The 26,983-nt window shown below is 35.2% G+C and overlaps 2 protein-coding genes and 1 pseudogene across 6 annotated transcripts in view; 1 reads left to right on the plus strand and 2 right to left on the minus strand.

Moving 5' to 3' along the window:
- Window positions 1-26,983, minus strand: part of NCK1 (NCK adaptor protein 1) — a 553,292-nt gene that overhangs the window by 226,538 nt on the left and 299,771 nt on the right. The window lies entirely within an intron of this gene.
- The window catches only part of STAG1 (STAG1 cohesin complex component), a 389,253-nt gene that overhangs the window by 154,495 nt on the left and 207,775 nt on the right, over window positions 1-26,983 (plus strand). For all 3 annotated transcript variants that reach the window (XM_053929346.2, XM_024565652.4, XM_024565653.4), the window contains one exon: window positions 8,920-9,016. In XM_053929346.2, the coding sequence (XP_053785321.1) occupies window positions 8,920-9,016 (97 nt within the window). The remainder of the gene's footprint in view (window positions 1-8,919; window positions 9,017-26,983) is intronic.
- On the minus strand, window positions 9,140-12,188 carry LOC112309489 (rRNA-processing protein FCF1 homolog pseudogene; annotated as a pseudogene).

Here is a 26,983-nt window from a genome sequence, read left to right on the forward strand (position 1 = left end):
ACTTATTTTCTGTGTGTTGATTTTGTATCCTGCAGCTTTACTAAATTTGTTGATTAGTTCTAACAGTTTTTAGGTATTTTATGAGACTTTTTTATGTATAATAAGATCATATCATCTAAAACAAAGATTATATTACATCTTCCTTTTCTGCTTGAATGCATTTTATTTATTTTTCTTGCTTGATTGCTATGGCTAGGATTTCCAGTACTCTTGAATAGGAGTGGTGAAAATGGTCACCTTAGTTTTGTTCTCTGTCTTAAAGGAAAAGCTTTCAGCCTTATGCTGTTGAGCATAATTTTGGCTGTGGGTTTGTTATATATTGTTTTTGCTGTGGTTGGATATGTTTCTTCTGTACTCAATTTGTGTAGAGCTTTTTTAAAAATCATTTATTTTGTCAAAAGTTGTTTTTGCACTGATTGAGAAGTTCATCTAATTTTTATCTTTCCTTCTGTTAATGTGGTGTATCACATTTATTGATTTGCATATGTTGAACCAGTTTTGCATCCCCAGAACAAACCCCCTTGATGATGGTGAATGCTTCTTTTAATCTGCTGTTGAATTTGGTTTGCTAATATTTTATTGAGAATTTTTACATCTATACTCATTAGGGATATTGGTGTGTAATTTTCTTGTAGTATCATCTGGCTTTGATATCAGTAGAATGCTGGCTTCATAAAATGAGTTTTGGAGGGTTTCCTCTTTTTAAGTTTTTGGAAGGATTTGAGAAGGATTGGCACGAATTCTTTAAATATTTGGTGGTATTCACCAGTGAAACTATCTGGTCCTGGCCTTTTCTGTTTTGGGGGATTTTGATTACTGAGCTAATCTTCATACCAGTAATCAGTCTGTCAAGATTCTATATTTCTTCATGATTCAGTCATTGTTGTATGTTGCTAGGAATCCATCTATTCTAGATTATTTAACTTGTTGGCATATAATTTTTCATAATTGTTTTGCATGATCCTTTGAATTCTGTGGTATCAATTTGTAATGTCTTTCATTTCAAATTTATTTTTGTACTCTCTTTTTTAAAAGTAAGTCTAGTTAACCACTGATCAATTTTGTTTCTTTTAAAAAAACCAGCTGTTTTATTGATCTTTTCCATTGTTTTTCTTGTCTCTATTTATTTTATTTCTGTTGTGATCTTTGTTTTTCTCCTTCTGCTGTCTTTGGGCTTAGTTCTTTTTCTAGTGCCCTGAGGTGTAAAGTGAGGTTGTTTGAGATTATTTTTTGTTCCTTAATGTAGGGATTTATCGTTATAAACTTCCCTCTTAGAGCTGCTTTTGCATCATTTAGTTTTAAAAAATTTAATCTTGATTGTATTTTTTTCCCATTATCATCTAGTCCCCATATACCCCTCTCCTGCCAGCAATCCCCACACTGTTGTCCATGTCCATGAGTCCTTTTTCCTTTTTGTTCAATCCATCTACCCTCTAACCTCCCTCCTCTGGCCCAGTAGCTGTCATCTGTTCTCCATCTGTGAGTCAGTTGGTTTTTTATGTTGTCGTTCCATTTTTGTTAGTTTCAAGGTATTTCTCGATTACCCTTTTGATTTCTTTTTTGACTCAGTGGTTCAGTAGCATTTTGTTTAATCTCCATGTTATTTGTGATTTTTCAGTTTTTCTCATGTTACTGATTTCTAGTTTCATATCATTTTGATAAGAAAAGATATTTGGTATGGTTTCAGCCTTAAAATTTGATAAAAACTTGTTTTAAGAAATTGCATGTGATTAGTCCTGGAGAACTTTTCATGTGTACTTGAAAAGAATGTGTATTCTACTGCTGTTAGATGAAATATTCAGCATTTGTCTGTTCCACTTGCTCTAAAGTATGGTTCAAACCCAACTTTTTTTTTTATTTAATGCCTGTATGATCTAATTTTGAAAATGGTGTATTGAGGTCTTCTACTGTCATATTGAGATCTGTTTTTCCCTTCCCATCTATTAGTATTTCCTTAACATATTTAGGTGCTTTGATTTTTGGTGCATGTGTGTGCGCGTGTGTGTGTTCGTGATTATTATAGTTTCTTGATAATTTCACCCCCTTATTATGTAAAGATCATCCTTGTCTCTTGTTACTGTTTTTGTCTTAATTTTTTTTTTCTCTGATATAAGGATAGCCGTCTTTACTTTCTTTTGGTTTCAACTTGTGTGGAATATTTTTTGCCATTTCTTCACTTTGAGCCTATGTGTATCCTTGAAGCTGAAATGGGTCTCCTATAGGCAGCATATATTTTGGGGTGTTGTTTTTTATCTTTTCAGCAAGTTGCTTTATGCTTTTGATTGGATAATTCAGTCCATTGAGATTAATTATTGATAGGGGCTTTTTTATGCTATTTAATTGTTCTCTGGTTGTTTTAAGTTCCATTTTTCTTTTTCTTTTTCTTTTTTTTTTAATTTCTTGCTGCCTTCCTTTGTCAATTGATGATTTCCCATAGTGATATGCTTTGATTCCCTTCTCTTTATCTTTGTATCTCTTACAGAATTTTGCTGTTGGCTTCCATTAGTATGGTAGAGTTGAAATGAAATAAAAAAAATAAGTCAGAAAAAACCCCCAATTTTACTCTGTAGTTCTCATGAAGTTTACATAAAACATCTTATATACACATGACAGCCTGTTTTATGCTGATAATTTAACTTGGATCGCGTAAAAAAACTCCATCCTCTTATGCCTTATTGTGGTTTCCTTTAGAGAGAATTATTGTTTCTCTTGTTTAAAATTCCCTCTCTGATTTTGGTTTTAGACAGGGTTTTGGGGTTTTTTTTTAACGTACTTTAAGGAGGAATGTTTTTGATTGAGGATTTCAGGTGACCTATTTGCTTCGTGATGTTAGATGTCCAAAAATCTTTACTCAGGTTTGGGAAGTTCTTTGCCATTATTTCTTTAAATAAGTTTTCTACCCCATTTTCTCTCTCTTCTCCTGGGACTCCAATGATGTGTATGCTGTTATTACTGTTTTTATGATACCTCATAATTCTGTAAGCTTTATTTTCTTTTTGATCCTCTGATTCAATAATTATAGCTGATCTGTATTCTTGCTCACTGACTCTCCTTTCAGTTTGTTCATGGTGGCTATTTATGGGAGAACTCGATCCTGCGGAACTCTCCCGGCTGCCATGGATGGGATATAAGTCGTCTCGGAAACAATCTTGTTCCGGTGGGAAAGGGGGTGGCGATTCCCTCTAGTGGGGAATGCCCCAAGCCCTTCTCCAAAACGGCTTTTATGGGGAATGGTGTGTAGGGGTATACAGCATACATGCATAGCTCATCAATCAATGTCAAAAGACTATAGTCATACAAAACCAGATATTATCTATAGATGACAACTGAGAGAACACAGACATCTGCCTTAGGTCAGGGTCTGTTAGTCATGCTGAGGCCAGATGGTCTTTAAGATGCGTTTCATGAGGTAAGGAGTTTACTCCTTATGGCTTGAACTTAAACATCTGGTTTATACCAACAGGGCTATACAAAGCAAAGCAATCTTCAAAGGATACAATGTATTTATCAGGCCTGATTTCCCATGGGGAACCCTCGATGTTGGCATTGGGTTGTGCCTGCCACCTGCGTTTCCTGGTTTCCCAGTGAGACTTATTGGCCTCTTTCAAGCTTGCTGTCATGGGGCTACAGTCTCCGAAACCACACCGAGTGGTCCTCAACGACTATTTAAACTCGATCGTGTTTTTCAGTATAATCGTGTATTCTTCAGTTCCATAATTTCTGTTTGGTTCTTTGTGTGTTTTCTATTTCTTGTTGAACTTCTCATTTTTTTCTCGTATTTATTTATGTTATTATTTGTTTATCTGTGTTCTTTTGTAGTGCCTTGATCATCTCTACATGAGTTATTTTGAATTCTTGTTCAGGCAATTTCTGGATCTGTTTCTTTGAGCCAGTTATTGGAGGTATACCATATTCCTTTGGTGGGGACATACCTTCCTAATCCCTGCAGCCCTGCTTTTGTGTCTGCACATTTGAAGAAGCAGTTACTTCTTCCAGACTTTATGGACTGACTTTGATAAGGGAATTCTTTCACCCGGTGAGGGCACACTGGATTATTTTCTGACGCTGAGTCTAGCAATGCAGAGTACTAAATACAGGGGCATGTGGCAGCACTGGATTTGGATAGGGAAGAGGGGTTCATGATGTTTCTTTGATTCATGCCACTTGGGTCAACAGAATTGACAACTGTGTGGTCCTTGGTGAGTACTGTAAGGAATCTGCAGTTACTGCAAGGATTGTTGGTGTTTTAGGCAGCATGTTTAGATCCAGTAGCTCAGGACGAAGTCAGTCACTGGTGGCTGGAGCCAGTGGTGGTGAGCTGCAGGTGCCTATGTAATGACAGAGGCCAGCTGCATACACATTTGTAGTGACAAGGACCAGTGGAGGTAGCAAGGGTTCACTGGCAGCTATAGAGTCTCTGGTTAGCAGCATCCTCTCCTATGATTACAAACTCTGTCCACAGACATGCACACTACAGTGAAGGCTCATGACAGGTTGGACTGGGGTGTACAAGTGCACAGCTTGGAGGGGGATGTTATAGGCAGGCATGCATGGTAGTGCTGGTCAGTTATTGAAGATAGGGCCTGATTTGGGCCTCCAAACAATGGCAATAGTGCTCTGCCTGTCAGTGCACTGATTCAGGTGGCTTCATACCTATTCACCCTCCTGCATATGCACTTTGGTCAAGGGCAATCATGGGTATGAGGTCAGTGGTACACAGCTGGATGGGCTAGCCTTGACCATGGGCACAGTGGTGGTGGCGTTGGCGCACTAGACTCGTATCTTGCGCTTGTGAAGCTACAGAATCCCAAGTTGGCTTCAGGGAGTGTTACACTTTTGCAGCAGTAGAGTTCATGGATGGCTTTGGTCATGTTCATCAGTGGAAAGGGAAGGGAGCAGGGAGGGACTCAGTCAGCTGATATTAGTGAGCACAAATAACTGTGGGGGGGAAAGTGGGCGAGATCTGTAAGAGTTCATAGTGGCTCTGCTGGCCTTTGACTTTATCAGTGACAAAATCTGCTGAGTTAGTCTGCAGAGCTGGTCTCTGAACTGTACTCTCCTGCTGTTTGTTTGCTAATAATAACCTCTACTTTTATTCCTGTTCCTAGCTGGCTTACTACATCTCAGTTTTTCTGGTCTGGGTGGGTGAAACCAAAATGGGACCTCTGTACAGTCTCCTGTGAGGCTAGAGAAGCTGGTCACTCATTCTACTTTTCCTTTTTGTGTTAGACGAATTCTTTCTTGCTGTGAAGTCCCTCCTTAGTTCTGAATAACAGTTTGGGCGATGGGATGATGCAAGTAAAGAAAAAAGTAGTCTGTCTTCTTGTGTGATTATTCTGTTTTGTTGTTAAACCTTCTTAAGTGGACTCTAGAGGTCTCCTGGAGCTGTTTTTGTTAGTATATAGTTGTCCAGTCTTTGATCTTTGTAGGGCAACAGGGAAGATTGGTTTTTCCACCTACTGATGGGCACTTCTTTTCTCTTTCATTATTTTAAATGTCCTTCCATTATCCACTGGATTTCATTGTTGATGAGAAATATGCCATATTTTTAGTCATTTGGTCCCCTGTAGATACCCATCGGCTGCTTTAAAGTTCTTTCTCTTTATTGAAGGTTCTCAGAAAGTTGATTTTGATGGGCTTTATGTAGTTTTCTGTTTTATTCTGCCTCTTGACCAAGCCCTGATATATAATGATGCACTGAATCATCCATTCACCTGTGTCCATACTTGGCAGTGCCTCTACCTACCAGTCAGTAGTTTCTGCTGGTCCAGTAAGGGCTTTTCTCTGCTCAGTTTATTTCTTTACAGTCCTTTGCCTCCACACTTCCCTGATAGCTTTTAAAAAGTGTAGCTGTGGCCCTGAGTGGTGTGGCTCAGTGGGTTGGGTGTTGTTCCACAAACCAAAAGGTTGCCGGTACAATTCCCAGTCCAAGCTTTGGGTTGTAGGCCAGGTCCCTAGTTGGGGGTGTGCAAGAGTCAACCAGTGTTTCTCTCCCCATTCTTTTCCCCTCCCTTCTCCTCTCTTCAAAAATAAATAAATAAAATCTGCGGGGAGGGGGTAGTGTAGCTGTGTTTCCTTCCAAATGAAGAACCAATTACATCAGCATCATTTTTAAATAAATCACCCCTTTTCCTCTAAAATTGAAATACTTTCTCTGTTGTAGTTTAAGTTCTATATATAACATGAATTGATTTCTGCTTTCTGTCTCAGATACTGTTTTTCTAGTCCTACATTATTTTCAATCTATTTGTTTTCAATATTGTTACGTAGTTTTAGTATTTCTAATGCAAGCTCTTGCTCACTAGTCTTACTCAGAATGTTTTGGGTTCTTTGTTCACACCTGGTGAGAATTAAAGAAAATTTTGATTATTATCGTAGTGTGCCTTCAGAATGCTGGGCCGCATGTAGAAGTTGGGAAATGACTTCCTCCTCATTTTTGTGGCAGACTTTATTACCTGTGTCACAAAGCATTTCTCCTTGGGCCTTGAGTCTCAAAGTTACTCTTGACCTTCTCTATCTATACTTTGTACTCAACACCATTCTTAGCTCATGGGACTTAACACATTATTCAACAGAGATGAACCTTGAACAAATACCATGCCATTCTTTTTCTCTTTACCCTCTCCTACAATCATAATGTTCTTTTTCATTTTCTATTCACTTTTAAAACAATACCTCCTGGACGCTAATGTGATGAGACAGAGAGGCAATGTTATATATTATCAGCAGTTAACAAAAAGTCCTGTCTTTCACACAGAAGAAGGGAATGTGGTTGGTCCTCAGTAGAAGAGGTAATTAATTAAACAAGGGATATTTTCAACCAGAATGGATTTTATTAAAAGGACTGATAATACCTAGTATTGGTGAGGATGTGGAGCACCCAATCTCATACATTGCTAGGTGTTATACATTGTTAGTGGGAGTACAGTTTATTATACTTGTTTTGGAAAATTGGCATTGTTTTGTAACTCTCAACATACATGTGTTCTCTGTATTAATAAGTCTGAGATTGGGTATACATATATGCAACAGAAAAAATATATGTGTGTCAAAAGATGTGTACAGTTATGTTCATATAACAATCTTGTGATAACCCTAAAATGGAAACAACACTTATGTCCATCAACAGTAACGCTGTCATAATTTGTGGTATATTAATGAATTATTACCCAGCAATGCAAAAAAAGGAATTACTGATAAACTAATATGATTACTAATATGGTTGAACCTCTCTTTGAAAGAAATCAAACTAGAGATGATAGTTTATGTAAATTTCATAAACATGTCAACTGTTCAGGAAACATAATTAAACCACAGGGTCCAGCAGAAGTAACACCTGCTTGAGTGTGGTTGGTAGGGTAATAATATGGGTGTAATAATTTATATTATATTTTAATTTGAACATTTCATCCAAAATATCATATCATGCACTTGAGTGTGATATCATTATGTTACAGAATTACATGCTTATGATTTTGTAATAAAAGATTTTATAATAAAAAAAGGCGTTATTTGTGCTGGACCTGTATATGAGTTGAGGATAAGTTACTGGTTAGAAGGGAACATGAGAGAACCTGTTTTAGTCCTGTAAATGTTTTCTATTTTCATCTTGGTTATGGTTACACAGCTGTATGTAGTATTTGTAGAGTTTCATCAGGGCGTAACTTAAGATTTATGCATCTTATTCTATATAATTATACCACAATACAAAAACAGAATTTTATTTAAAAATTTTTTTTTAATGTATTACCTCTGATCACCTAACCTCATCCTAGGAAACTTTCAACCAATTTTACCCACTGGTATGCTAAGTGTAATCACATTCAGTTTGCCTGACAATTTGGAAGAAGTTATGTACATTTATATTTTGTCAACTGAATTGTCAAATTTTTCTGTTAATCTATTGAGTTTGTTTAGTAGACTCTTAGTTTATTTTTTATCAACTATAAGAAAGTGAAACTGCCTTTACCAATATTTTATTAATTTTTTCAAACTTAAAACTTGTGTTGAATAGTTAGGGATGCATTTTTTTTTCATCATTCCTTTTTGAGTTGAAATGTCTTAAGCATTTTACAATAAATATATTTTAGTATTTGTCTTTATCCTCTTTTCATACATTTCATCTAACCCTATTTTTATAGAATTAAAACAATTATTTACTGTTTTCTATTGAATCTATATGGTGATACTGGTTAAAAAAATTATGTAGGCTTCAGGTGTACAATTCTATAATATATCATATGTATATTTTGTTTTGTGTTCTCCAACTCAAGTCTCCTTCTATCACCATATATTCCAGATATACCCTCTTCTCCCTTCCTCCATTCCCCTTTTTCTCTAGCATTACTGTGTCTATGAGGTAGTTTTTCTTTCTGTTTTTCCTTAATCCCTTCACTTTTTTCACTGGACCCTATAATCCCCTTCCCTCCAGAAATATTTTATTAAGCTTGGCTGCAGAGATTTACCAGATACTGTTTTCAGATGTAGCAATATAATTTAATTTCTCTCCAGTTGATAAATTGAATTATTTGATTTTTTTAATATTGAGCCATCCTAGCACTCCTGAAAAATGTATTTTGTTATATATGACCTATATTCTTTCAGTGGATTAGGTGTTCTGATACTCAGAAAGTTTATATGTATAAGTAAAATTAGTTTCTGTGTTATTTTTACAGTGTGTTTTGAATATTAGTATCTGTAATTGCTTACTAACTATTGAATTCATGGGATTTTGAACAAATATTTGAAGACTAGTAATTACCTTTTAATTGGCTCCAGAGAAATAATTTCAGGTAAGTATTTTTTTTGATTGTTGTTTAAATAAACACACAGAGAGAACAACAAAGTTTTTAAAACATTTATTTGCTCTAATATTAATTTCTTTCTGATATCTTCATTTTTATATTTTCTTTTCCGCAGTCCGTGGTGGATGACTGGATTGAATCATATAAACAAGACAGGGACATCGCACTTCTGGATTTAATCAACTTTTTTATCCAGTGTTCAGGATGTCGAGGTACACAATATGGGAATAAACTATGTATATTGAGCCTGTCAATTCAGCTGTGTCAATTTATTTTGTCTTCCATTAGTCATACATAATTCATCCTAGAATTATGTGCTAAGTTTTTCTGATAAAGAATATTTTTAAGTCACTTAAGGACATTTCATTTTCTTCTGGTTCAGCTTTGCTCCTGTAAAATAATAGATTTCTAAATATTTTGAAATTTTGAAGGAAATTTGAAGTTCATTTAAAAATTTATGATGAGCTTTTATAATTAATATTTACTGATATTATTTGTACCTGTGCTCCATATTAGTGACTGCTAGTTGCTAACATTGATTATTTTATATTCCTGTTAGTGTTTGGGTCTTCATTTTATAGATGATGTACTTGAAGCTCAAATAATTTGCTTAAAGTTACATAAGTAGCAAAATCAGGTTTCTTAAGTTTATAGTCGATTGAAAATCCATAGAAAGTTAAAAGTGCAGTATTATTTTTATCATATTAATAGATAACTGATAGATAATTTTGTTCTTTTGAATAGATAAACCATAACAGATTAAATTCTGTGTAGGGAAATTAGTTGGTAAATCACCATTATTTGCTTTCTAGTGGAGAAAGAACAGTGATTATTTATTGTGATCACTAACCAGATAGATTTCTTAAAGACTCTTTTATTTCTGTTCAAGTTATACCTCACTATATTGACATATTTTAATAAATATTTATAGAGCACCTACTTTGTACTAAGCAATGTTCCTGAGTATACAAATGTTACCAAGAGTTTCTGCCACCCAGTCCGTTTTAGGGGATGTGTAATTTTTAATGGAGGCTTTATTACAAGGGACAAAGAAGGAAATAAACCAATAATAGTTCAGTGAAGTTCTCAGTACCATAAGAGTAATAAAACTGGTTATTATTTCCTTTTTTTTGGAAAATCCTCAATCAAAGACATTTTTTCATTGCTTTATAGACAGAGGAAGGGGGGGTGGAGATAGAGAGATACAGACATCAATCATCAATGTGAGACAGAAACATAGATTGATTGCCGTCTCCTACACACTGAGATGATGGGGGTGGGGGTCAAACCAGCAACCAGGCTATCAGCTCTGACCTTGAACCAAACCAGTGACCTTTTGGTCTACAGGAGGATGTTCCAGCCAACTGAGTCATGATAGGCTAGGGTAAAAATGGTTACTATTTAATGACTATTTCATATGTGCCAAGCTGTGTGCTTCACGTACATTAGCTCATTTTATATTAGTTAACAGTTTTACCAGGCAGATGTGATCTTTATTTTGTAGATCAGAAAACTGTGAATAAAGAGCTTAGGTGAGTGTTTGGGCATCATGCAGTTTATAAGTTCCAAAGATACGTTTCAAAATAATGTTTGTCTCAATCTGGGGTCTACATGTGTAACCACAGGATACTATGGGAATAACAAGAAGGGGTTCTCATCCAGCCCAGGCTCTCTGTGAATGTATGAATATGGGGATATTTGTCAGAAAATGCATCCTGTAGGAAGAAACTGTGGTGAGACTGAGGCTGAGTAAAAGCAAGTTAATGAGAAGGAGAAAGGCGAACATGAACAAATTATGCAAAAATCCCAAAGACAAGAAAGCACTGCACACTCAAGGAAATAAATAAATTGAGTTTGTGGTTGAATCCTAGACCATTGAGATGGGTGAAGAGTTGCAAGAGATTAGGCTGTCTGATGGAAAACAAGTTTGTTAATTTAACAGCCTTAAAATGAGGAAGGCACAAGCTCTGAGTGATGGACTTTACATCTAATCTTATATACTATAATTTTATCTAATCTAATATATTATGTAAGTATCCTATTGGATTAGGTTTTGATTTTAGAATAGCTGGTAGTCTTTACATTTTTACCCTTTGTAACTCATTCCCATGGTTCAAAAAACTTAAAAATTATTTTTAAAGATACAAAGCAAAAAGTCTTTGTCACTTCCTTCCTCCCTATCTATATACAATAAATATACTCACAGAGTTAACTGCTCTGAACTGCTTTGTTGTATGGTCCATCCAACTGTCTTTGTATCTGTCTAGTTTGTCTACCTACTTTCCATACACGTATGTAGGAATATACAGGGTGGGGGTGCAAGTAGCTTTACCATTGTTCATATAGAAAATAACCCAATAATTAATAAATAATAATAAAAGAATAAACTGTTTTGCATATTCGCAACTGGAAATCTCTTTTGCCCCACCCGTGTATTCTTTCCTCTAACACAAAAAATACTATTAGTGATATATAGAGAGCTCAGTGTTTTTTTAATAAAGTGTCATAACATTTCTCCTTGTATATATACATTAATTTACTTCTTTTAGCAGACCATTGTGTTATAGTCTTTTGCAATTACAAACAGTACCGTAATGAGTTATTTTATTTATTTATTTTTTTTCAAAGCAACATCAAAAAGTGAGTGTATTTAACCATATTTAGCTCATTACAGAGCATATGGGTGAGTGGAGCAATAACAACTCATTCTGTAGCATATTTAATAAACCGGCAACAGGGGAAGTTAGTTGAAGGAAAGCAGAGGAACTTCATCCTTTAAGCATTAGAACCAAGGGGCTCCATAATCATCTGGCATCCGTTCAATGTTGTATCTGTGATTAGATATGTACATGATGGGAACTCCAGGGATCTTCCTGATTCTTCGTTTAAGGTCCCGGTCTACTGTGGCCACAATGTAACACTTGTGCTGAGTTACTCTCTGTACTAACAGTCATCTGCATAGGTTCCTTTGTGTGTGCATGGTAATCGTTCAAATCTGGGGTCCTTGGCGATCCTTAGAGCCACTGGATACTTCTGCCCCAATTTCTCAATTTCAGCCATTACACAGTCAGTTATACAAAGTATACACTTGGCATAGAGACAGTCCATCATTGACTGCACTAGGTCCAGTTTAGTCTTGATGGAAAAGTTGATAAAGTTGGTGTCAACCAGGATGTGGTAAGGTGGGCCCAGCTGTGTGTTATATTGGAAGAATAAGCAGGAAGAGTATTGGGGGACTTCTCTTTCCTTGAGTGCACTAGGATCTTTCTTTTTAGGTTTTAATCTATCCTTTTCTTTAAGCCTCTGATCTCTCAGACTAAGCATTTGCTTCATGGTCGCGTATTTCCTTGTTTTCTTTTGCTTCCCCATGATCACACCGCACTCTTGTTTTTCCGTAATGAGTTATTTTTATACTTTGTTTGCTTTGTATGGAAGAATGTAGATAAATATATTTGTAATGATATTAGAAACATATTACCAAATTTCCGGTTATAGGAATTGTACCCAATTTAATTCCCATCAAGTAATATGTGAGAATGCTTGTTTCTTCTTAGTTTTTTCAACAAAGTGTTCTTATAAAATTTTGGATTAGTTTTAGGAATGATTTTAAAATATGTCATTTTGATTTTTAAAAAAATATTCAGGTGAAAGTTACTTAATATACAATTAACTATCGTAAAGTGTACAGTTCAGTAACATTTCGTGAATTCACAATGTTGTGCAACCACCTCTTTCTAGTATCAAAACTTTTTCATCACCCCAGAAGAATACCTCATATTCACTAGGTAATTATTTCCTGTCCCCCTTTCCCCTCAACCCTTGGCATCCACCTACCTGCTTTCTGCTTATGTGGATTTGCTTATTCTGGTCATTTTACATAAAATGTGACCTTTTACATCTGATTTTTTTCATTTAGCATAATGTATTAGGTTTATTGAAGTAGTGGTTTGTATCAATAATTCATTTATTTTTATGGCTGAATAATATCTTATTGTATGTATATATCAGAATTTGTTTAATCATTCATCTGTTGATAGACATTTGGATTACTTCCACCTTTTGGTTATTGTGAATGCTGCTACTTTGAACATTCATGAACAGATATCTATTTAAATACTTGTTTTCTTAATTCTTTGGGGTAAAAAACTAGGAGTGGAATTGCTAGATCATATGGTAATTATATTTTAATTTTTTAAGGAATCGCAAAACTGTTTCCCACAGCACCTGCACCATTTTATATTTCTACCAGAAATGTATGAGGATTCTTACTTCTCCACAGCCTGTCCAACGTTTTTATTATCTAATTTAAAATTTTTTCAATTTCCTAGTGGACATAAAGTGATATCTCATTTGTTTCCTTAACTACTAATGATCTTGAACATCTTTTCCTGTGCTTTCTGGACATTTGTATATCTTCTTTGAAGAAATGTGCAGTCAGGTCCTGTGTTTATTTTAAAATTAGAGGTGTGGGTTTTGGTTTTTGTTTCTTTGTCTTGTGTTTTAGTAGTTGTTTATATAGTCTGGATACTAAACCCTTATCAGAAATATAACATACAACTATTTTCTTCCCATACGTAAGGTTGCCTTTTTACATTGTTAAAGAAGCACTCTGATGCAGAAAACTTTCAAAATTTTATCAAGTCCTATTTAATTTTTTCATTTTTTGTTAATTCTGTGTCAATTGTAAGAATCCATTGCCAATTCTAGGACATGAAGAATTATCCCTATATTTTCCTTTAATAAATTTATAGATTTAGTTCTTATATTCAGGTGGTTGATCCATGGTTAACTTTAGTATAAAAATGATTTTAATTTGTGAATTAAATTCTCAGGAAGGGGGCTTGAGAAGCATTTCTATGTAAATTTTTTGTGAATTTCCTGTTCCCATCCCTTGCTAATTTTCCTTTTAACTGTATAGTTCCTGAAAAGGCATTTGACAAAATGGATTTTAAAACCTTTTGACAAAAGAGACATAAATGCATATTTTCTTAATGTGATTAACAAAGAAAGCACACAGTCTTTTACATAGTGGAATAGAATAAAAATCCAGAAGTAGACCCAAGCACCTTTGTAACTTCTAAGCATATCTTAAAACATATGAAAGGAGAGAATTGTAAATTATAGCTACACTGAAATCATTTTTCACCTATCAGGTTGATAAAAAATTTTAAATTATAGCACTACTCTGTTGATTACCGTAGGTTGTATGGGAACATACTGTTTCATTGTTGGAATACAAATTGGTACATCTCTCAGAGAAATAGATATGGCAGTATCTACCAAAACTACATGTTTTTATCTTCTCACCTAGCCATCTTTCTTCTGGAATTCATTTTTCTGTAAAGTCTGAAATTATGTGAAAGTAAAAAATCAAATGATTTTTAAAAAGCTGTTTTAACCCTAAAGACAACACTATGCTGAAAGGAAACCAATAGGGTAATTTTCGCTAAAGTCAAGTAAGGCAAAGATGCCCACTCTCAGAACTCCTGTTTAGCATTATATTGGTGATACAACCCAACACATTTAGAAAATAAAATGAAGTAAGTATACTCATTATTTGAAAATAATATTCACTGCTTAGGAATTTAAGAAACACAATTTGTAAAGCTACTGTAAGCAATAAAATAATTCATTAAGTTATAGGGCATATGGAGTTAATATAGATAAATTAACATGTTAAGTTTATATAAGAATAACCTGTTGTAAGAGACAATGGAGTAAAGACCCCCTTCTCAAGTAAAATAGGGCAGATGTAGGAAATTATTTCAGATCTATGCCTCACTTGGTATGATGTACACCAGGATAGATTCCCAATTCGTTAAGAATTTAAATAACAAAAACAACAACAAATAGCAGAAACAAAGAAAAAGAAACAACAAATAAATACCAGAAAGAAAGAAATAATAAGCCTAGAGGAAGACATGGAAGAATTCCTTTATAACCTTGGAGTATGAAAGACCTTTTATTAATGACTCAAAATTAACTGACTAAAAAATCTCTATGTTAAAAAAGATTGATATATTAAACCTATGCTAAAAATAATACTGATCACTTTTGTGTGATGGGCACATCATAGGGAAAGTCAAAAGGCAATGGACAAACGGCAAATTTTTTTTTTTAACTAATATTACAAAGGCCAATCTCTCGATTATATGTTCAGGCAAAATTTGCACTTTGTAAGGACTCTTCATGTTGCAAAGTAATGTCCAAAATCCAGGTTAGTGTTGTGTTCTATCACTTCATTTCACCCTAAAGCTGTCTAAGAATCAAGAACAAATGAATGCTTAAAAAAAAATTGGTTAAATTGGCAAGAGTATCAGGGAAGGGAAGGAAAATGTCACATAGCCTTTTTTTCCCTAGGCCTTTGCTAGAAAGGAAACTCCCACTAGTGACACCACAGATTGGAACATTCTGTCATGAGTAAGGAGTATTGGACAGCCTCTTTTCCATTTGGCTCCAGTGTCACTATTTTCTCATCTTGACCCTTGAGTCTAGGGGATGGTATTAATAGGTCTTGTACTTTAGCCACGTTGAGATGCATCAGCACACCTAGTTTCCTTTACTGTTCCCAAATTTCCCTTCTATAGTACCTCATTAAAATCTCTTCAATTGAATCACTTGAGTGAATTCATTCTACTTATTGCTGGAATCCTCAGAATATACTGACTAATTCAACATGTGATAGTAGAATATATTTTAGTATCAATGAGGTAGGATAGATGGCAATGGAAAAGTTGATTTAAACACCTACTGACTTAGAGTTGCGTTTTAAAGTTCTGTAACTTCATAAGCATTCATAGGATTAAATTCTGAGGAAGCTAAGAAGATAACACTGAAAGATAGGATATATTTATAGTATTATGCACAGCAAAATGAACATGTGTTATATCTATTCAAAGTCTTACCATTGTTTAATACACCATTGGTGAAGGCATATATATTTGGGTGTATATTAATGCATGCATGTAACATATTTACATATGTTACATATATATGCATGCATATATTTCAGAAATATGTATATAATGGGTATTGATAGTTTTTCCTTGAGAAATGTGCTTTTTTAAAAAAAGTTAATAAAGGATGTGTTTATGAAACTTGTGAATTGTAGATTAGAAATGCCTTCTTTCTTAGTTGGTTATAACAAACAATTGCTCTGTTTCCCAATACTTGTGCTTAAGAGTGGATTTCCAAGTACCTGAGGGCTTTATTGGAGTGTAAGATTGCTAAAGAATTTACCTCATTCAGAAAAATTACTCTTAAGAATTTTTTGAACTTTCCCATTTTATGGGTGGATTGATGTTGCACTAATTTTTTTCATGGACCCCGTATGCCAAAAGAATTACCTAATATTTCCTATTTGAAGTAGTTTAGTTCAAACAATTTATTTATATAGCCTAGCAACTTAGTAGGGACTTGGAAAAATAATTAAATTGAAATAAAAGTAAAAATTGTCTTCTTTTTTTGATCTAGTATTTTTTGCTCTCTATTGAATTGATTGCAGTGGCGATTGTTAACAAAATTATACAGGTTCCATGTGCCCAATTCTACAATACATCATCTGTACACTGTATTCTGTGTTTACCACCCCAAGTCAAGTCTCCATCTATCAACTGTGATCCACCATGTACCCTCTTCCACCTACCTCCACCCCTACTTCCCTCTGGTAATCATCACATTGTTGTCCCTGTCCATGAATATTTTCTTCTGTTGGTGCTCAATGCCTCCACCCAAACACCCAACACCTTCAACTGTCTCTGTGAGCCTGTCATTGTTTTGCTTGTTAGTTCATTTTATTCATTAGGTTCCACATATGAGTGAAATCATATGGTACTTGTCTTTTCTCTGACTTACTTCACTTACCATAATGCTCTCCAGGTCTATCTGTGCTGTCACAATGGCTAACATTTCCCTAATTTTTTACAGTTGAGTAGTATTCCATTGTTTAAATGTACCACAGTGTTTTTATCCATTCATCTACTGATGGACTTGTTAGCTTCCAAATCTTGGTTTTTGTAAATGCTGCAATGAACACTGGGGGCGAGGGGCAGGAGGTGCTTGTTCTTTTAAACTAGTGTTTCAGGTTTTTTAGGATAAATGCCCAGAAGTGGAATTGTGGATGATAAGGCAGTTTCATTTTTAATTTTTTCAGGTAACTCTGTACCGTTCCATAGTGGCTGCATCAATTTGCATTCCCACCAACAGTGTAGGAGGGTTCCCTTTTATCCATGCCCTCACCAACATTTGTTGATTTATTGAAGATTGCCATTCTACAAGTGTGAAGTGATATTTCATTGTGGTTTTTATTTGCATTTCTCTGATGCTTAGGGATGTTAAGCATCTTTTCATCCATCTATTGGCTCTCTGTATGTCCTCTTTGGAGAAGTGTCTATTCAGTCCCCTTACCCTTTTTTTTTTTTTAATCTTCACCTGAGGATGTTTTTTCATTGCTTCAGGAGAGAGAGGAATGGGGGGGGGGAGAGAAACATCGCTGTGAGAGAGAGAAATTGATTTGTTGCTTCCTGTGCACGCTGGGAAATAGGGATTGACCCAGCAAGATAAATTTATGTACCATACTAGGAATTGAACCCACAACCTTTCAGTTATGGGAGATGCTCAACTAGCTGAGCCACACCTGCCATGCTCTTTGCCCATTTTTTAACTGGACTGTTTGGTTTTTAGTGTTGAGATGTATCAGTTCTTTATAAATTTTGGATATTAACTCCGTATCAGACGTATCATTGGCAAATATGTTCTCCCATTCAGTGGGTTGTCTTTTTATTTTGGTGGTGGATTCATTTGCTGTGCAAAACCTTTTAAGATTGACATAGTCCCATTTGTTTATTTTTCTTTTGTTTCCCTTGCCCAAGGAGATGTATCAGAGAAAATACTGCTACAAGAAATGTTCCAAATTTTACTGCCTGTGTTTTCTTCTAGGATTTTTATGGTTTCAAGTCAACATTTAAGTCTTTAATCCATTTTGAAGTTTATTCTTGACTGTGGTGTAAGAAGGCAGTCTAGTTTTCTTTTCTTTGCAAGTGTCTGTCCAGTTTTCCCAGCACCATTTATTTATTAGACTATCTTCACCCCCATTGTATGTCTTGCCTCCTTTTACAAATATTAATGGACTATAAAGGCATGGGTTTATTTCTGGTCTCTCTATTCTGTTCCATTGATCTGCATATTTCTTTTCATGCCATTTTCCTGCTTGTTTTGATTACATGACCTTGTAGTCTAGTTTGATATCAGTTAGTGTGATTCTTCCATGTTTGTTCTTCTTAAGATTGCTGTGGCTATTTTGGGTCTTTTGTGGTTCCAAAGAAAGTTTTGGAATATTTGTTCTAGCTCTGTGAAATACGCCATTGGTATTTTGATCTTGTGTTGAATCTATAGATTGCTTTGGGTAGTATGGACATTTTAATGATGTTATTACTTCTTATTTTAAATTTCCACTGAGTTTTTTGTTTTAAAGATTTTTTATTTTTATTTATTTTTAGAGAGAAGGGAAGGGAGAGAGAAACAGGAGGAGAGAAACATCAATGTGTGAAAGAAACATCAATTGGTTTCCTCTCGCATATCCCCAGCTGGGGACCTGGCCCGCAACCTAGGCATGTGCCCTGACTGGGAATCAAACTGCTGCCCTTCAGTTCACAGGCATGCTCAAACCACTGAGCTACTAGCCAGGGCTGATGTTACTTCTTTCTCTTATGAACATGGTATATACTTCAATTTATTTATACCTTAGAATAAGTGTCTTAGAATTTTTTTGAGTGTATAGGTCTTTTATATCCTTAGTTAAATTTATTCCTAGGTATTTTTTCTGTTTGAAGCAATTGTGAGTGGGATTGTTTTCTTAGTTTTTCTTTCTCATATTTCATAATTCGTGCATAGAAATGTAACTGATTTCTGTATATTTATTTTGAATCCTGCTACTTTATTGAATTCATTTAACTGTTCTAGTAATCTTTTTTAGTGTAATCTTTAGGATTCTCAATATATAGTATTGTGTCATTTGTAAAATATGACATATTTTACTCCTTTCCTTCTAATTTACATGACTTTTATGTCTTCTTGTTTGACTGCTATGGATAGGACTTCCAGTATGTTGAATAAGACTGGTAAAAGTGGACATCCATATCTTGGTCTTAATCTTAAGGGGAACGCTTGTAGTTTTTGCCCAGTGAGTATGATGTTGGCTGTAGGTTTGTCATATGTGGCTTTAATTATGTTAAGATATGCTCCTCTATTCCCACATTGATAAGCGTTTTTGTCATAAATGGATGCTGGATTTTATCAGATGCTTTTGCTGCATCTATTGCTATGATCACATGATTTTTATCCATCATTTTGTTTCTGTGGTGTGTCACATTTATTGATCTGCGGATATTTTACCAACCTTGCATCCCCAGAATGAATTCCACTTGATTTTGATGTATGGTCTTTCTAATGTATTGCTGGATCTGGCTTGCTGATATTTTGTTGAAGATGTTAGCATCTATGTTTATCAGGTATATTAGCCTATAAGTTTCTTTCTTTCTAGTCTCTATGTCTGGTTTTGGAATTCGGATAATGCTGGCCTCATAAAATGAGCTTTGGAGTTTTCCCTCCCCTTGAATTTTTTGGAATAGTGGAGAATGATACATATTATTCTTTGAATGTTTGCTTAAATTCAGCATTGAAGTCATCTGTTCCAGGACTTTGGGTTTTGGGGGATTTTTCCTTCCTGTCAATTTCATTAGTTGTAATCTGTCTATTCAGATTCTCTGATTCTTCATGATTCAGTTTTGGAAGATTGTATGTATGTTTCTAGGAATTTTTTTTTTTTTTTCAGATTGTCCGATTTTTTGGCATATAGCTGTTATAATCCCTTGTATTTTTGTGGTGTCAGTTGTTACTTCTCTTTCATTTCTGATTTTATTTATTTGGCATGTCTCTCATTTTTTTCGTGATGAGTTTGGCTAAAGATTTATCAGTCTTGTTTATCTTTTCAAAGAGCCAGTTCTTGGTTTCATTGATCTATTTATCTTTTGTACTTTATTTTTAGAATTTAGTTCACTTATTTCTACTCTGATCTGTATTATTTTCTTTTTTCTATTTATTCTTGGCCTTATTTGTTGTTCCTTTTCTAGTTTTTGAAGTGTAACGTTAGATCGTTTATTTGAAATTTTTCTTGTTTCTTGAGATAGGCCTGTATTGCTATTATGAATTTTTCTTTTGGAATTGCTTTTGCTGTGTCTCATAGATTTTTGGTTGTTATGTTCTAATTTTTATTTGTTTCAAGGCATCTTTTGGTTTCTTTCTTGATCTTATTGTTAACGCATTCATTGTTTAGTAACATGCTATTTATCCTCCATGTCTTTGCTTTTCTCCAGTTTTTTTGTTTTTCTTTCTTGTGATTGATTTCTAGTTTTATGCCATTATGGTCATAGAAGGTATTTGATATCATTTCAGTCTTCTTTAATTTACTGCAAACTTGTTTTGTGTCCTAATGTAGTCTATCCTAGAAAATGTTCTGTGTGTACTTGAAAATGATGTACATTCTGGGGGAGGGAGGTGGATTCAGCTGGGGTGGGGTGGAGGGATGGGGAGAAAAGGCATACAACTGTAATTGAATAACAATAAAAATTAAAAAAAAAAAAGAAAATGATGTATATTCTGCAGCTTTGGGTGAAATTCTCTGAAGATGTTAAATCCATCTGATGTAGTGTGTCATTTAAGGCCACTGTTTTCTTGTTGATTTTCTGTCTGGAAGATCTATCCATTGATGTCAATGGGGTGTTAAAATTTCCTCCTCTGTGTTACTTTTAATCTCTGCCTTTATGTTTATGAAGATTTGCTTTATATGTTTAGGTGCTCCTTTGTTGGGTGCCTGTAGGTTTACAAGGATTATATTTTCTTGTTTGATTGCTTCCTTTATCATTATGTAGTTTCCTTCTTTGTCTGTTATATAGCCTTTGTTTTAAAGTCTATTTGTCAGATGTTAGTATTCTTATACTACTTTTTTTTTCCCTTTCCATTTGCGTGAAATATCTTACTACATCGCTTTACTTTTAGTCCGTGTATATCTTTCCTTCTGAGGTGAGTCTCTCGTATACAACATGTATATGTGTCTTGTTATCTGTTCAGCTACCCTATGTCTTTTGATTGGAGCATTTAAGCTACTTACATTTAAAGTGATGATAGTTACTGCCTTTTATTCTTTTAACTGCATTCTTCTGTTTTGTTTTCTTCTTCCTTCTTCTTGTAGGCCCTTTAACATTTCTTGTAATACTGATTCAGTGGTAACAAACTCCTTTAGCTTTTTTTCTTGTCTAGGAAGTTCTTCATTTCTCCTTCAATTTTAAATTATAGCCTTGCTGGGTAAAGTCATCTTGTATGTTTATTTTCATCTCTGAATATTTCATGATAATCACTTCTGGCTTTAAATGTTTCTTTTGTGAAATCAGCTGATAGACTAATGGGAGTCCCTGTAGGTGACTGTCTATTTCTTGCAGCTTTTAAGGTTCTTTATCTTTAGGCTTTTGCCATTTTAATTAAGATTATGTCTTAGTGTGGTCCTCTTTGGGACTATCTTGTTTGGGATTCTCTGCGCTTCCTGGATTTGTGTGGTTTTTTTCCTTCATGTTAGGGAAGTTTTCAGGCATTTCTTCAAATAGGTACTCAATTTCTTCCTTGCTCTCTCTCTTCTCCTATGATATGGATGTCCCAAAGGTCCATTAAACTAGACTAATTTTTTTTAAGGTTTTTTTGTTTGTTTGTTTGTTTTGCTGCTTTCGGTGTTTGTTTGTTTTTAAGATTTTATTTATTTATTTTTAGAGAGAAGGGAAGGGAGAGAGAGAGGGAGAGAAATATCAGTGTGTGGTTGCCTCTCTCATGGTCCCTACTGGGGACCTGGCCCGCAACCCAGGCATGTGCCCTGACTAGAAATCGAACCGGCAACCCATTTGTTCACAGGCCTGCATTCAATCCACTGAGCCACACCAGCCAGACTGCTTTAGGTTTTTTTATACCTTGTCTTTCAAATCACTGATTCAATCCTCTGCTTCATCCAACCTACTGTTTATTCTTTCCAGTGTATTCTTTTTTTTTCAGATATTGTATTCTTCATTTCTTATTGGTCCTTTTTAATGGTTTCTACGTTCTTTTTCATGCTGCTGAGCACCCTTGTAATCATTACTTTGAACTCTATCTGACAAATTGCCTGCCTCCATTTCATTTAGCTGCTTTTCCGGACATTTTTTTTTTCCTGATTTTTTCATTTGGGAACTGTTTTTTGGTCTTCCCATTTGTCTGCTGTTTTGTGTTTGTTTCTGTGTATTAGGTAGTTCTGCTTATAACATTGCTAGTCTTAGGGTGGCCTTATGTGGTAGGTGTGCTTTTGGACTCAGTGGCATAGTCTTTTTATCACCTCATCTGTGTGTTCCATGAATGTCCCTAGTGTGGTTATGTGGGCCCTCCTGTTATATTTGAGTCTTGATTGCTATTGGCTTATTTGTGCATGGGATCCACCCTCAGGCTGGCCGACTGTCAACTGCAAGCATGGCATGGGAGCTGCTGTGGAGGTGCTGACCAATTAGAAGTATAATTCCCCTCAGCAGGGTGTGGTGCTTGCTGAGATCTCCCTTTGGTTATGCTGCTTGTGAAGCTCATTAGATCCTGCTCTGTTGTTGTCTGAAGCTGGCCACTGTGTGTATTGCTTCTGAGCCTCTTGGGAGGGACTCTTAGGCCAATGTAAGACACTGCCTGTGACTGGCCATCCAAAACTGTTTGGAAATATGAGTGATTCACAGTTTATGGCTGTGTTTCTGGGCCTGGATGCATGCAGGACAGATCAAGGTGCTGGTTAAGACCGGCTTTTACTGGGAGTGGGCCCAGGGGCAGGTCAGAAAAAGTCCCAGGGTACCCTGACCAGATCTGTCTCTCTGCAGGCTGCCTGCTGCCACTTGGGCTCAGTCACTAAAAGAGCCTGTAGCTTTACTCCCCAGCAGGGCATAAGCTCCACAGAGTGGGGAGAAAGGGATTTCAGAGGGTAGCCTATTGCTTTTCTTCAGGCTGGTGCCCATATGGGGGGGGGGGGGATTGTTCCATCCAATAAAGATGGTGTTTGTGGCATGGGAGAATGATTCAGCACAGGGATTTTGGCGACTGCCCCTTCAGCTAGCTCTCTTCACAAAGCCACAAACACAAAACTCAGACTTTCCTCCCATGACTCTAATTTGATTTACCCTCTTTCCACAAGAGCCCAGGGTGAGTGACTGTGAATGAAATTTTGAGCATTGGCACTTTCTGAGGATACCTCCATTTCTGGTGTACTTCCCTTTCTCCTTGGCAGACAGAAACCCTGCTGCTTTTCATAGTTAGATGTTCTGTGGGTGCCTTTTCCCAGCTCTGTTACTTTGGACTGGTGAGCCCAGCTTGGGGTTTAGACCTCATGCTTTTCAGGGGAACCCCCCACAGCTGAGGTATCTATCCCTCTGGAATCTCAGCCACTGCCCATAGGGGCAGGGCCAGTCCTTCTTGTTTCTCTGTTCTTCCTACCAGTCTTGATGTGCTGTCTTGTATAAATCCTAGGTTAGAAGACTTCTCTTCAGCTAGTCTTCAGTTGGTTAACAGGATGATTGTTCTACAATTTAGTTGTAATTTCACTTTGATCCTGGGAGGAGATGAGTGTAACTTTCACCTACTTAGCTGCTGTCTTGGATCTGTATTTCATTTTTAATACCACTATTACTTACTGGTAGATTTATACACTTATTGAGCCCTGAAAGATTGTGGAATCACGCTCACTTTCCATGCTATATTGGTTTTGCAGCAGTAGGATATCATTAAAAGGAATAAAGTACAATCCTGTGTTGAAAATGAATTAACTCATGTGAATGGTTCCTGTCACGACTGATAAATATTAAATACCACATATTTGAAAATTTAAAATACCCTACAATGCCCATATGTGTTTGTTTTAGTAGCTACGGTTATTTATTTCGGTGTACACTTGGGCATTTTGGCTTTTTAACCAATGACTGGCAAAGGGTTGCCTCTCAGGTGAGGTAACTTTGTAGTGCCAAGCCTATTCTGACTCCCAGAGTTTTCCAAGGAGTTTAATTAGACTCAAGTTATTTATTGTCATAATTGGCTAGAGAACACACTTTTCATTGTCTGCAGTTTTTTCTTTGTTTTCTTTTCTTGCTTCACTGCCAGTATTTTATGATGGGATCTTCTGAATAAATTACTCATTCTGAGAGTTTCAGTGTCTGTTTTGGAGAGTAGAAACAGATATTTGTAATGGTTTATTATGTATGCTCCTTAGAATTGTTTTAATTATTCTTTTTGTATATACAGTATGTTATAGATAATTCAGCATTATTTTTCCTAAATCTTTTGAGATTGTGACATATTATACGTACATAAGAGTGTATAAACTATAAAAGTGCAGGTTAAATAATATTTATATTGTGAATCTCAGTGTTATCAGTACTAATGTCAAGGGAAAGAATATTGCCATGACTTCAGAAGTTCTCTTACTCTATTTCCTTTGTGCCCCTCCCCTATTACTACTGCTTCCATTTTCCATAGACATAAGTACTACTTTGATTTTGTGATAATTATTTTCTTGATTTTCTTTATAGTTTTACGGTTAGCAAATCTTCTTTAAACAAAGCAGTTTAGTTTACGTGCTTTCCTTCTGAGGATAATTAACTGTGTGTACTCTTGTGCATAATTAACTGTGGCTACTCTGTTGTCTTGCTTTTTCTGCTCATTGTTTGAATTTCATTTATATTGCCTGTGCCATAGTTTATTTTAATTGATATAAAGAGGACAATTTTTTTCTTTTAGTGGGCTTTCCTGTGCATTGTAGAATATTAGCATCTTTAGCCTCTATCCATTATATATCAGTAGCACAGTCTTCTCTCTCCTCCCACATTCCCCTCCCTGGTTGTACAGCCAAAAATGTCTACAGACATTGCTAAATGTCACTTGAGGGTGCAAAATTGCTATAAGTTAAGAACTGTTGTTTTCATCATATAAATATAAAAGTGTATTTAAACTTCCTACTCTTGAAGGAAATTGGGTTGTTTCCAGCTTTTGAATAATACAAACAATGTTACTATAAACTGTCTTTTGTGCATCTTAATTTGGTGTCCATGTGCTCAAGATGCTCTAGTTTGTGGAGTGAAATTGCTAGGTTATCAGAGAGGTAACTTTTCTAAATAATACCAGACTGTTTTCTGAAGTGGCTGTAGTAACTTTTTATCCTCCAGTCAATGTCACATGTGGTGTTTTGGCCTTTTTAGTTTTACCTTGGGTAGGTTTGCAAGAATCACATGAACGTTTTAATTTTATTTCCTCTGAGATTTAATACTATTTAATTGAGATTAAATACAATTTCACTGAGATAGTTACTGTTGAGATTAAATACTATGTCACATATCATTTGGATTTTCTCTATTGAGATGTCAGTTGTTTCCTTTATTAATTTGCAGGGTTTGTTTTTAAAGTGTTAATATTGCCTTTGTTGGTTATATATATTGCAAATATCTTCTCCCATCTTGCAACTTAATTATTATTATTATTATTTACATTATATTGTGTTTTAGTAAATTATTTCTGGAGGGCAGTGATTTTTGTCATTTTACTCTCTACTGTATTCCAGCACCTATAAATATTTGTTTAATGAATGAATGAACATAAATTCTTAATTTAGGATTCTTAATTTTTTCATTTTTTAATTGGCTTTTTATGTCATAAGATTTTTTTTTTACCGTGGTTTATGAAGATACTCTGCTTTCTAATAAAAGTTTTTTAGTTAATATGCAGTTCAGTTATGTACAGTTCAGCTATTCACATTTAGGTCTTTTTACTTCATCTGGAATTCAGTATTTTTAAAATGAAATGTCCTTCAGTTCTTTACTGTTGTACAATGACACCAGTGCCATATATTGATAATCTATGGGAGAGAATGTTTCTGGGTTCTGTTTTCTGGTATTTGGTTTGTTAGTTTAAAGAATTTATTGAGTAGAAATTTCTTGGCCTTTTGTATTTTCATGTATATTTTAGAATTAGTTTGTCAAATTCTATCATAAAATTGGAGTTTTGAATAAAATTATATTGAATGTATATGTCAAACTTCTCAGCCTCGACACTTGATATTTTGGGTTGGATAATTCTTTACAAGGGTGCTGCTTTCATTGTAGTCTATTTAACAGCATTCATACTTTTACCCACTAAAGGCCAGTAGCACCATACCCCAACCTTTGTTTTTCATAACTGGGTGCAGCAAAGATTGAGAAATACTGGTATTTATCAGTGGGGCGTGAATTTACATCTTTACAATGTTGAGTCTTCCAATTCATGATCAGTATATATATTTATTTATTTAGGTCTTTATTTTTTATTTCAATATTTGAGAAAATATTTTGTATGTGAGTGAAAACGTCTTCTGTGTGTGTTAGTAAAATTTTTGTTTCTGGACTTGAAGCATTTAGAAAATTCATTATAAGCAGCATCTTTTTTTTATTTTTATCTTTTTAGACTTTATTCTTTAGAGTAGTTTTAGCTTTGTAAAAAACTACGCTGATGCTCTGGCTGGTGTGGCTTAGTGGATTGAGTGCTGGCCTGAGAATCAAAGAATCGCCAGTTCAATTCCCAGTCTGGGGCACATGCCTGGGTTGCAGGCCAGGTCCCCAAGTAGGGGGGCACTTGAGAGGCAACCGTACACTGATGTTTCTCTCCTCCTCTTTCTCCCTCCCTTCCCCTCACTAAAAATAAATAAATAAAATCTTTTAAAAAATTATTAAAAAATTTAAACCAAAATTATGGAGTTCCCGGATATCCTCTTCTCTCATAGTGTCCTGTATTATTAACATCCTTATTTAGTGTGGTGTTTGTTACAATTGATATATTATTATTAACTAACCTTCATAGTTTACATGGTGGTTCACTTTTTGTGAAAAATTTTGTGGGTTTTGACAAATGCGTAATGTATGCATCCACCTTTATACAATAGTATCAAACATCATAATTTTATTGCTCTAAAAATCCCCCCCTGTGCTCCTCCTCTTCACTTGTCTTCCTCATCCCTTAACTCTCTACCTCTCAACTCTGGCCACTACAGATTTTTAAATCTAATATGGATTCATGAAATGGATTTCATGGGATCATGATGTGTTATATTTTTTAAA

The sequence above is a fragment of the Desmodus rotundus genome, chromosome 8, assembly GCF_022682495.2.
Source record: "Desmodus rotundus isolate HL8 chromosome 8, HLdesRot8A.1, whole genome shotgun sequence".
In the NCBI taxonomy this organism is placed as follows: Eukaryota; Metazoa; Chordata; class Mammalia; order Chiroptera; family Phyllostomidae; genus Desmodus; species Desmodus rotundus.